Genomic DNA, 12,492 nt, shown 5'->3' on the forward strand with positions numbered 1-12,492 from the left:
GTGGAAGCCACAGGAATGGTACTCTATCAATTCAGGTAATGCCTGTCACACCAGGTGGGCACAAGCTGATGGATATAAGAAGAGGTCAGTAGGCTGGGTGCGGTGGCTCACATTTGTAATCCCAGCACTTTGGGAGGCTGAGGCGGGCGGATCATGAGGTCAGGAGATTGAGACCACGGTGAAACCTCGTCTCTACTAAAAATACAAAAAATTAGCTGGGCATGGTGGCGGGCGCCTGTAGTCCCAGCTACTGGGAGAGGCTGAGGCAGGAGAATGGCGTGAACCTGGGAGGCAGAGTTTGCAGTGAGCCGAGATCACGCCACTGCACTCCAGCCTGGGCGACAGAGCAAGACTCCGTCTCCAAAAAAAAAAAAGAGGTCAGTAATCCTCTAGAGCAACAAGATTAAGCTGCTAATCACCTGAGACACCAGTGTTGCCTGCAGACTCAGCTGTTCTCCTGACAGATTCTCTGATGCTTAGCATTGGTTGGGCCTGGCAGCTTTGAGTGAGTATTGTGGCCTTAGACTGCATGAATTCTCTTTCTCCCTAGGAATGCCCTTCAATCAGCTGGGCACCCTGGCAGGCAGCAAGTACTATAATGTGGAAGCCATGTATTGCTACCTGCGCTGGTGAGTATTTGCCAGCTCTTTTTCCAGCCCTGCTTTTGTGTGCATATTATTCTGGCTTTGTTTTCCATCTTCCCTTCCTCCTTCCTCTAGCTTGTGGCTGAGATAGGGGAATGCTAAGATTGAAGGGTCCCTCCATTCAGGGGGACTCTGGTACAGCCCTGCTGCTTTTCACATAACCGCTGGATCTGTAGGCACTTGGGCAGCTAAAATAGCTATTTACTATCTTATGCAAAATACAAGATTGCTGTTTTCTTGAAGAAGGAAATAAATTTGATACAGTTGGTAAAATGTTGCTAAGGTGGCTTCTGGCAAGAGCATGAGAATTCTAGAGTGTGTTAATGTGGTAATATACGTGGAGGGACCAGCAGGGTGGGTCACTGCTTCCCTGGGTCTGACTCTTAGCTGTTAGAATAAAAAACAACATTTTTGGCAGGGCCTGGTAGCTCACACCTGTAATCCTAGCACTTTGGGAGGCCAAGGCAGGCGGATCACCTGAGGTTAGGAGTTTGGGACCAGCCTGGCCAACATGGTGAAACCCCATCTCTACTAAAAATGCAAAAATTAGCTGGGTGTGGTGGTGAGCGCCTCTAATCCTAGCTACTTGGGGAGGCTGAGGCAGGAGAATCACTTGAACCCAGGAGGCAGAGGTTGTAGTGAGCCGAGATCATGCCACTGCACTCTAGCCTGGGCAACAGAGCAAGACTCCATCTCAAAAAAAAAAAAAAAAAAAAAACCTTTTCAGGGCACCCAAAATTGATTAAGCTTAGGGCATTGAGTCGCCGTAACCAAAAGCACATGAGACTGATAGGTAAACCAGAATACTTTACCTGGAATGCTTTTAAGTTATACTGAGAAATAAACTGCCAGGAAAACAGAAGAATTCACCGTTGTCACCTAATCAGGGCTAAAGTTGAGAAGCCAAAATCATTCTCAGAAGAAGTTATATAATGAGCTTGGGCTTCAAGAAAAAGGAGTAGAGTTGGTCTTCGTAGCTTTAAGTGGTCGAGTACTAAAGTATATCCAAATAGTAAAGTAATCAGATAATAAAGTATAAAATAATGAAATACTAATTGTACCTCATAATTCCATGTGCCATGACTTTCGGTTCACCTGGCCAAGGTAACCTAGTTCCTGTATTAAGTTTAGCTTGTTGAGGGTCCCTCTCGTCTGGATCAGTTCAGGCTGGCCTTCTATACCTATACCGATACATTCATTCATTCTTTTTTTTTTGAGACGGAGTCTTGCTCTGTGCCCCATGCTGGAGTGCAGTGGCGCGATCTCGGCTCACTGCAACCTCCGCCTCCCGGGTTCACGCCATTCTCCTGCCTCAGCCTCCCGAGTAGCTGGGACTACAGGCGCCCGCCAACACACCCGGCTAATTTTTTGTATTTTTAGTAGAGACGGGGTTTCACCGTGTTAGCCAGGATGGTCTCGATCTCCTGACCTCGTGATCCGCCCGCCTCGGCCTCCCAAAGTGCTGGGATTACAGGCTTGAGCCACCGCGCCTGGCCCTCGTTCATTCTTAAGTATCATTACTAGGTTTATAACCTGGTGTATCTTTTGCATTTTTTTCTTTTTTTTTTTTTTTGAGATGAAGTTTCACTCTTGTTGCCCAGGCTGGAGTGTAATGGTGTGATCTCAGCTCACTGCAACCTCCACCTCCCGGGTTCAAGTGATTCTTCTACCCCAGCCTCCCGAGTAGCTAGGATTACAGACATGCGCCACAACGCCTGGCTAATTTTGTATTTTTAGTAGAGACGGGGTTTCTCCATGTTGGTCAGGCTGGTCTCGAACTCGCAACCTCAGGTGATCCGCCTGCCTTGGCCTCCCAAAGTGTTGGGATTACAGGCGTGAGCCACCGCGCCTGGCTATATCTTTCCCATTTCTTAAATGCCTTCCTGAGAATGACCCCGCCTTACTTGTCCTGGGTCCCTCATCATACTCATAAGCATGATTTAGGGTGGGTCAGTTCCAAAAGAGAGCCAGGCATATCCAAATTTGGGAGGTGCCCCCTAAGGGCATACCTGACTCTGCTAAAACAATTCTCTCTCATGGTTTATGGGTTAGACATTTGGGCAGGGCTCAGTTGGGCAATCCGCCTTCTCCTAGTGGCATTGTTTAGGGTTAGTCATTGGTATTCAGCTGATCGGAAGGTCTAATATGTCTGAAGCGTTGGGTCTTTTGGCCCGTCTCCTCTGTGTGGTCTTAGGACCACGTGTGGTATCTTCCACAGGGTAGAAGAACTTCTTATGTAGTGGCTCAAGGCTCCAACAGTGAACAATGACTTAAGAGACTTGGAAGCTGTTACTTCTATAATATTCTATTGGTCATAGCCCTTTCTCCCGCAGCCCCCTGCAAGATTTAAGGAGAGGAGATGTAGACCACACTTCTCAATGGAAGGAGTGTCAGATAATTTGTGGCTATCTTTAGTTCACCACAGACATTGGTTTCTTCTATTTTATACCTCACTTTTTATAATTAAAAACATGTTTTTAAGAAACAAGACACAAAATGTCATGAGTGTTAAGGTCATTGGGTTTTTTTTTTTTTTTGAGACAGAGTCTTGCTCTGTCACCTAAGCTGGTGTGCAATGGCGTGATCTCGGCTCACTGCAACCTCCACCTCCTGGGTTCAGGTGATTCTCCTGCCTCAGCCTCCTGAGTAGTTGGGATTAAAGGCGCATGCCACCATGCCCGGCTAATTTTTTTTTTTTTTTTTTTGAGACGGAGTCTCGTACTGTCACACAGGCTGGAGTGCAGTGGCGTGATCTCGGCTCACTGCAAGCTCCGCCTCCTGGGTTCACGCCATTCTCCTGCCTCAGCCTCCCAAGTAGCTGGGACCACAACACGCCCGGCTAATTTTTTGTATTTTTAGTAGAGACGGGGTCTCACTGCGTTAGCCAGGATGGTCTCGATCTCCTGACCTCGTGATCCACCTGCCTCGGCCTCCCAAAGTGCTGGGATTACAGGCGTGAGCCACCGCGCCCGGTCTGGCTAATTTTTTGTATTTTTAGTAGAGACGGGGTTTCACCATGTTGGCCAGGCTCATCTCGAACTCCTGACCTTGTGATCCGCCTGCCTCAGCCTCCCAAAGTGCTAGGATTACAGATCCCAGTACAGATGAGCCACTGCACCTGGCTGTGTTTGTTTGTTTGTTTTTAGTAAGACAGGGTTGAGGGCTGGGCACAGTGTCTCACACTCGTAATCCCAGGACTTTGGGAGGTTGAGGGTCACCTGAGTCCAGGAGTTTAAGGCCAGCCTGGTCAACATAGTGAGACCCCATCTCTACAAAAGAAAAGTTAAAAAATGAGCTGGGGCTGCGCGGTGGCTCGTGCCTATAATCCCAGCACTTTGGGAGGCTGAGACAGGTGAATTGCCTGAGGTCAGGAGTTTGAGACCAGTCTGGCCAACATAGTGAAACCCCGTCTCTACTAAAAATACAAAAATGAGCCGGGCGTGGTGGCAGGCACCTGTAATCCCAGCTACTTGGGAGACTCAGGCACGAGAATCGCCTGAACCCGGGAGGCGGAGGTTGCAGTGAGCTGAGATTGTGCCACTGCACTCCAGCCAGGGTGATAGAGTGAGACTCAGTTTCAAAAAAAAAAAAAAAGAGAGACAGTTGGATTGGGGACTTTTCTCTACCATATATTAGCTGTGTGACCTTGGTCGGTGTGCTTGTTCTCTCACAGGCTCTGTGTCCTCATCTGTGAATATGGACAATATTAGGGTACATTGCCTGACACAGTGGGTGCTCAGTACACATGTTTGTGTTTGCATGTTGGGAGGATTAACTGAAATAGTGCATGTAAATATCCTTGCACATAGTAAATGCTTGTTAAATGCTATCCATTATAAAGTATTCTATGCTTAAAAATAGATGAAGGATAGTGTATTTCAGGGATGGTAATAACTAAGTTTATAACAGGGTAGGATCGATATTCTCCTTTCTACATACAAAGGAGAGTAAGACATCATTTTTCCTCTGACTAATCTAGAAGTTATGTGTGTGTGCATTATCGGGAAGGACAGCTCATGAGCCTTTTACCCTGAGTATGTACATGGAAGCTGAGGCTGGGAGCAGCCTGTATTTACTAGTAACATTGTTTCCTAAAGCCCCAGCAGAGTAACATATCCTCCCCCTGCCAAGACTCAGTAGCTCACCTCTATCTCCTACAGCATCCAGTCAGAAGTGTCCTTTGAGGGAGCATATGGGAACCTCAAGCGGCTGTATGACAAGGCAGCCAAAATGTACCACCAACTGAAGAAGTGTGAGACTCGGAAACTGTCTCCTGGCAAAAAGCGGTGAGTGGGGCCTGTGAGGAGGAGGGGGGGTTTATCTGCAGTTGGTGCAGTAGGACCATAGGGACTGTGGGGCCATTCAGCATTTACTTTGGGCTCTTCTCATTTCAGATGTAAAGACATTAAAAGGTTGCTAGTGAACTTTATGTATCTGCAAAGCCTCCTACAGCCCAAAAGCAGGTGAGTGGAAGAGAGCATGAACCTGAACTGTCCTGTGAGCCCCAGCCATGATGCTTTACAGAAGGAACCTTGACAAGGGTGGACTGTCGAGTTCTGCCCTCAGTTTGAACATCCGTAGCCAATTCGTCCTTTCTTGGCATTCCTCACTGTTTCTCCCAAGGGTCCTGTGCCCATCCTCCTCCCAGCAGCTCTCCCTATGGCACAGAATGGGTGCTTAGGAGATGTGGAAGAGGGAATGGCTGAATGGGAAGCCTACTCACATCCCTTCCCCTGTTTTAGTTGCTATGGAGATCAATCCAGCACTACCCTTCCCTGCTGTGCTCTCAGGTCTCCCCTGCAGCATCCCATAGTCCTTTCTCTGAATCTTGTATTCCCTGCTCTTCTCCTTCCCCAGCCCCCACCACTGACCTCCCCTGTTAACTCCTACCCCTCTGTAGCTCCATGGACTCAGAGCTGACCTCACTTTGCCAGTCAGTCCTGGAGGACTTCAACCTCTGCCTCTTCTACCTGCCCTCCTCACCCAACCTCAGCCTGGCCAGTGAGGATGAGGAGGAGTATGAGAGTGGATATGCTTTCCTCCCAGACCTTCTCATCTTTCAAATGGTCATCATCTGCCTTATGTGTGTGCACAGCTTGGAGAGAGCAGGTAACCTTCCCTGTGTTCCTCTTTTCTCTTCCACTGGCTTCGGGGATCCTCACTCCCCTTTTCTGCAGCTCCTTATTCATAAACTTCCTTCCACAAGCAGTCTCTTCACTCCTGTGTCACTGCTTGGCTGTGGGCGAGTAAGGGCCAAGGGATCCTACCCTAAAGGAGCTCCTAGTAATTGAGTACAAGCAACAGCACATTTCCTTCCCCCTTCTCCTTACTGCCTCCCATAAATATGCACACCTTTGGCCAGGGCCTGTGCAGAGACAAGGGTCAGGATACTTAGTGATGATCCAGACAGAATTTTAGACCTTCTGTTGGAGGCATTTAGGCAATTCTGGAAGCCTTTCTGGCAGATGTGTATGTAGAGCAAGATTGGGAGGTAAGGAGGGATAGGACTGGATGTGAAGGCTCTTGAGGCATGGGGAGGAACCTCAGAGCCAGGGAGGAAGAGATGGGACAAAAGGATATGCTTATCTGAAGGAGCACAAGGTGAGATGGTACATTCTAGATTATGGAAGGGATAATAGGACACGTACAGTGCCTCACCCCTGTAATCCCAGCACTTTGGGAGGCCGAGGTGGGCAGATTGCTTGAGCCCAGGAGTTCAAGACCCAGCCTGGGTAACATAGTGAGACCCTTGTCTCTAAAAAGTTAAAAAAAAAAAAAAAAAAGAATCTTTGATGAGTAGTTGGATCCTTGGAAGAGTTGAGAACAGATGAGATGTGGTTGGAATTAGTGGTGCCTGCTCCTCATCAGGGCCCTAGGCCCCTAATTCCTGGCTTTGACTTCAGGATCCAAGCAGTACAGTGCAGCCATTGCCTTCACCCTGGCCCTCTTCTCCCACCTCGTCAATCATGTCAACATACGGCTGCAGGCTGAGCTGGAAGAGGGCGAGAATCCTGTCCCAGCATTCCAGAGTGATGGCACAGGTGGGAGAATGGGGGAGGTCATCACTATGGAAAGGTTGGTGTGGGGCATGGGGATGAAGGAAAGGAACACAGACTCGGGGGAAGTGGTGTTGGAGAGCACATTCCAGCTTCCAAGCTCCACCGGTTCCTCGGGCTCCACCTGACCTTCCTCTTTCTGCAGATGAACCAGAGCCCAAGGAACCTCTGGAGAAAGAGGAGGAGCCAGATCCTGAGCCTCCTCCTATAGCACCCCAAGTGGGTGAGGGCAGAAAGAGCCGTAAGTTCTCTCGCCTCTCCTGTCTCCGCCGTCGCCGCCACCCACCCAAAGTTGGTGATGACAGTGACCTGAGTGAAGGCTTTGAATCGGACTCAAGCCATGACTCAGCCCGGGCCAGTGAGGGCTCAGACAGTGGCTCTGACAAGAGTCTTGAAGGTGGGGGAACGGCCTTTGATGCTGAAACAGACTCGGAAATGAATAGCCAGGAGTCCCGATCAGACTTGGAAGATATGGAGGAAGAGGAGGGGACACGGTCACCAACCCTGGAGCCCCCTCGGGGCAGATCAGAGGCTCCCGATTCCCTCAATGGCCCACTGGACACCAGTGAGGCTAGCATTGCCAGCAATCTACAAGCCATGTCCACCCAGATGTTCCAGACTAAGCGCTGCTTCCGACTGGCCCCCACCTTTAGCAACCTGCTCCTCCAGCCCACCACCGACCCTCATACCTCGGCCAGCCACAGGCCTTGTGTCAATGGGGATGTAGACAAGCCTTCAGAGCCAGGTATTTGGACCACTTCATCATCCTGTTCTGGTCCGCACCTCCGTGCCATAGACACTCACCAGAGAGGCCACTTTCCTATCTGTGTGAATGACCTCTCGTCTCTACCCTTACCTTTGGCCCTCTGCCTGTGGTGTAGCCCAAGAGTTTTTTCCTGAGGGTCCGCTTTCCTCACTTCCTCATTCCCATCTCCCAACCCATTTGTTGGTTTTATTTCTCTTGCACTTCACCCTGCCCTGTGGGTTTGGGGCTTTCCTCCCTACACAACAATTGCAGCTGCAGCTTCCTTCCCTGGTGCCATCCCAAGTCCCTCCAGGGCTTCTGGAAGCTAGAAAAACTGGTACCCACCAGGGCAGGTGCATTAGAGTGAGACTTCTCTCCTGAGGATCTTCCCTGCAAAGAGAGTACCCATTTAGTAGCAGCAACCGTTTGTTAAGGCTACTCTCTGCATTGTTCTAGGGTGTTGTCTTATTTAACCTTCATAGCAGTCTTGTGGTAGAAGAGTTGTCATCCCTACTCTAGGCTTTTACTTCCAAAGTTGTTTTTTTTTTTTAAGACAGGGTCTTACCTATCGCCCAGACTGGAGTGCAGTGGCGTGATCTTGGCTCACTGCAACCACTGCTTCCCAGGCTCAAGCGATTCTCTTACCTCAGCCTTCTGAGTACCTGGGATGACACACATGCGCCAGCATGCCCAGCTAATTTTTGTGTGTGTGTATGTGTATATATATGTGTGTGTGTATATATATGTGTGTGTATATATATGTGTGTGTGTGTGTGTGTGTGTGTGTGTATATATATATACTTTTTTTTTTTTTGAGACAGAGTCTCACTCTGTTGCCCAGGCTGGAGTACAGTGGCATGATCTCGGCTCACTGCAGCCTCTGCCTCCCAGGTTCAAGTGATTCTTCTGCCTCAGCCTCCCAAGTAGCTGGGACTACAGGCGTGCACCACCATGCCCGGCTAATTTTTGTATTTTTAGTAGAGACGGGGTTTCACCATGTTGGCCACGCTGGTCTCAGACTCCTGACCTTAGGTGATCCACCTGCCTCGGCCTCCCAAAGTGCTGGGATTACAGGTGTGAGCCGCTATGCCCGGCCCCTCCAAACTTTTATACGTAGTGTTTTGTCTGTCTGGCACGTGCTTTTCCTCCCTTGCTCCCAGCCTGTCACTTAGCTAATTCTTACTTGCCCCCCCCTAGATTTTAGCTTAAAAGTCATTTGGTCTGGGACTCCTTCAAGGGTATGTTAGATTTGCTTCTTGTGGCCACCTGCACCTCTGCAGCCTCCAGTCATTTTCCACTCTGGTGAGGTTGCCTGTTGATTTGTCTGTCTCCCCAGTTAGTGTCTGAACTGCTTGAGAGCAGGACAGAATATATCTTACTTATTGCTGTATCCCCAGTACCTAACACAGTGCCTGGCACATGGATGGGACTTAAGAACTATCGAATGACTGAGTGAATGACAGAAATGAGGGATGCTCAGAGATGTGAAGGGACCTGCCCAGTGTTCTCACTTGCAAAGTAGAAGAGCTAGGAATTGAAAGTAACTTTTTTTTTTTGAGACGGAGTCTCGCTCTGTTGCCCAGGCTGGAGTGCAGTGGCGCAATCTCAGCTCACTGCAACCTCCACCTCCCAGGTTCAAGCAATTCTCCTGCCTCAGCCTCCCGAGTAGCTGAGATTACAGGCATGCACCACCACACCCAGCTAATTTTTGTATTTTTAGTAGAGACCGGGTTTCACCATGTTGGCCAGGCTGGTCTTGAACTCCTGACCTTGTGATCCGCCCGCCTCGGCCTCCCAAAGTGCAGGGATTACAGGCATGAGCCACCACACCCGGCTTGAAAGTAATTCTTTTCTCCCTCCCTCGTAGCTCCCCTCTAATTGTCTGCCCTGCCTTCCAGCACAGAGTAGGCACTTCATAAATCCTAGCTGAATGAATAGCTGTAGATCAACGTCACAAATTACTTGAGTCTATAAGAATCATATTTAAAAGGCACCATATTTAAAAAGCAACCTTGATAAAATGAATTTGAGGAGATTAAAAAGCAACAACAGTTAGTGGGCCTAGAAAAATTGAACAAGGACCTGTAAGTGGTTCCCCAGATTTTTCATATCCAAATTCCTCAGAAGGGCCCAGGCCAGGTGGAAGCATGCTCCCTGCACAGAGCTGAGGCCTGTTGCCAAGTGTCAGTTGTTTATCCCAGTTTTTTTCTCTTCCATTCACCCACCCCCCAGCCTCTGAGGAGGGCTCTGAGTCAGAGGGGAGTGAGTCCAGTGGACGCTCCTGTCGGAATGAGCGCAGCATCCAGGAGAAGCTTCAGGTTCTGATGGCCGAAGGTCTGCTTCCTGCTGTGAAAGTCTTCCTGGACTGGCTTCGGACCAACCCCGACCTCATTATCGTGTGTGCACAGGTGTGTAAGTCCACTCCATTGCCCCTGTCAGGTCCCAGGGTCTTGGAGGAGGGGATGAGCCAGGATGGGGCCTGAGGATCCCCCGAGATGGCCAAGGCAAGAATTATTGCCAAGCAATTAAGCACCTATCTGTGCTGGGCCCTTATGCTCTGACAGGGAAGGATTAGGCATGATCTTGGCCCTCACAAAGCCTGTGGCCAGGGAACAATGAGCGAGCTGCTTATTTTGCTTTGTATCCCCAACGCTGGGCATAATGCCTGCCATTATGAGTAATGCCAGTAGAAGTATGTGTTCAAGGACCAAACTTGATAAATACCAAAGAATCCAGAGAAGGGAGAGAACATTGAGTAGAAGATAGTGACAGAAGAGATGGGAACTTCTGACAAGAGTTGTGAAGATGTACTAGGCAGGGGAAACAGCTTAAGGAGAGTCACACAACAGGACCAAGCTCTTGTCAAGCCGGCTGCCATGGAGGCTGGGTGGGGCCATGGTAGCTTTCCCTTCTCAGGTTCAGAGTGTCAGCCTTGAACATCTAATTCCCAGAGGCATTTATTCAATGTTTTCTTCTAGGGGCATACCTGCCTTGCTGTGGAAGACTTTCTTCCCTGTGGGTCGCCCCAGTCCCTAGATGAGATGGTTTGGGTCAGGGCCAGGTGCACCCTTGGGTGTGTGCTTATGTCTGATGACAGTTACTCAGTCATCAGTCACTGAGGCAGGTGTGGTGAAGATGGAGATGCTGGGTCACATCCTCAGAGAGGTGTTCCAGTATGGGCACATGGGAGGGCTGGAAGGATAGGTTACTGCTAGACGTAGAGAAGCCATGTCCTTTAACATCCTGGCTTTTCCCACTACCAAGATCCAGAAAGTCCTTCTGGTTTCACTGCTTTCTCTTTTTTTTTTTTTTTTTTTTGAGATGGAGTTTGGCTCTGTCGCCCAGACTAGAGTGCAGTGGCGCTATCTCGGCTCACTGCAAGCTCCGCTCCCTAGGTTCACACCATTCTGCCGCCTCAGCCTCCCGAGTAGCTGGGACTACAGGCGCCACCACGTGCAGCTAATTTTTTGTATTTTTAGTAGAGACGGCGTTTCACCATGTTAGCCAGGATGGTCTTGATCCGCCTGCCTCAGCCTCCCCAAGTGCTGGGATTACAGGTGTGAGCCACCGCGCCCGGCCTGCTTTCTTCTTTCGTGAAGCATTCAGCTGGTGAAAAAGCTCAGCCAGGCTGGTCTCGAGCTCTTGACCTCAAGTGATCTGCCTGCCTCAGCCTCCCAAAGTGCTGGGATTACAGGCATGAGCCACTGCGCCCCGTCCGAATGTGGCTTTTTTTGTTTTGTTTTGTTTTGAAACAAGGTCTCACTCTTGCCCAGGCTGCAGTGCAGTGGCGTACCTCGGCTCCACTGCAGCCTTGACCTCCTGGGCTCAAGCAGTCCTCCCAACTGAGTCTCCCCAGTAGCTGGGACTACAAGTGCATGCCACCACGCCTGGCTAATTTTTTTTTTTTTTTTTTTTTTGAGAAGGAGTTTCATTCTCGTTGCCCAGGCTGGAGTGCAGTGGCACAGTCTCAGCTCACTCCAGCCTCCGCCTCCTGGGTTCAAGCGATTCTCCTGCCTCAGCCTCCCGAGTAGCTGGGATTATAGGCACCTGCCACCATGCCTGGCTAATTTTTTTTGTATTTTTAGTAGAGATGGGGTTTCACCATGTTGGCCAAGCTGGTCTCCAACTCCTGACCTCAGGTGATCCGCCTACCTTCGCCTTCCAAAGTGCTGGGATTTTAGGCATGAACCACCGTGCCCAGCCAGCCCAGCTAATTTTTGTATTTTTTGTAGAGACAAAGTTTTGCCTTGTTGCCCAGGCTTCTTTTGTTAATTTTAAAATCAAACCCACATAGGCCAGATCCCTCAGGGTGGTGCTTTCCTTGCTCACTGCTGTTCTGCACCACTATCTCTGGCTGAAGGCCTCCTCTCCCTTCTCTCTCCCCAGAGCTCTCAAAGTCTGTGGAACCGCCTGTCTGTGTTGCTGAATCTGTTGCCTGCTGCTGGCGAACTCCAGGAGTCTGGTGAGTGGGTCCCTGGCACTACCCTCCTTTCTTTTCTCTCTCATTGTCCCACTAAGCCCATTCCCCCTCCCCATAACCCAGCCCTTGGGGTAAGGAGGTTAATGGGATTCATTGCCAGCCTCCCTAGCACACAGCAGTCATTGTGTGGTCTAGGCCTCTCCGGTTTCCCACCCCAACACTGCTGTACTGTGGGCAGGTGGCCTGGTCAGCAAGGGAGTGTGCTCCCTGGGGAATGCAAGGGCAGAGTGAGAGGGCCCTGAGAGCCAGACCTAGCTGCTGCTGTTGCACTGATGCCTGTGGTCATTGAGAATTGACTTTGACCTACCAAGTTTGTTTGTCTGGTTCATCTCCTCCTACCACCTTCCAGCTGGAAAACTCCACCTGCTCTTACCTCCTAAGACTTGCCAAGGGCTATTCATTCATCCTGAGCCCCTCCTCTCATTTCTATCCCAATGTAATTGTCCCTTCTGTCAGGAAGCCTTCCTGACCTGAGCCATCCTTGTTCTTCCTGAACCCCTCTGCTCTGCCTGACTGGCTCTTACGTGTCCATCTGTCTTTACTTCACTCCCTCCATCTCTCCCCACT

The 12,492-nt window shown here is 49.8% G+C and overlaps 1 protein-coding gene across 4 annotated transcripts in view; it reads left to right on the forward strand.

Moving 5' to 3' along the window:
• The window catches only part of SMG5 (SMG5 nonsense mediated mRNA decay factor), a 37,920-nt gene that overhangs the window by 14,444 nt on the left and 10,984 nt on the right, over nt 1-12,492 (forward strand). For all 4 annotated transcript variants that reach the window (XM_032154133.2, XM_032154132.2, XM_032154131.2 and 1 more), the window contains exons 7-14: nt 551-629; nt 4,805-4,930; nt 5,039-5,107; nt 5,545-5,753; nt 6,548-6,685; nt 6,846-7,445; nt 9,678-9,853; nt 11,832-11,907. In XM_032154133.2, coding sequence (XP_032010024.1) covers nt 551-629; nt 4,805-4,930; nt 5,039-5,107; nt 5,545-5,753; nt 6,548-6,685; nt 6,846-7,445; nt 9,678-9,853; nt 11,832-11,907 — 1,473 coding nt within the window. The remainder of the gene's footprint in view (nt 1-550; nt 630-4,804; nt 4,931-5,038; nt 5,108-5,544; nt 5,754-6,547; nt 6,686-6,845; nt 7,446-9,677; nt 9,854-11,831; nt 11,908-12,492) is intronic.

This window comes from Hylobates moloch, unplaced genomic scaffold, assembly GCF_009828535.3.
Source record: "Hylobates moloch isolate HMO894 unplaced genomic scaffold, HMol_V3 SCAFFOLD_5, whole genome shotgun sequence".
NCBI lineage: Eukaryota > Metazoa > Chordata > Mammalia > Primates > Hylobatidae > Hylobates > Hylobates moloch.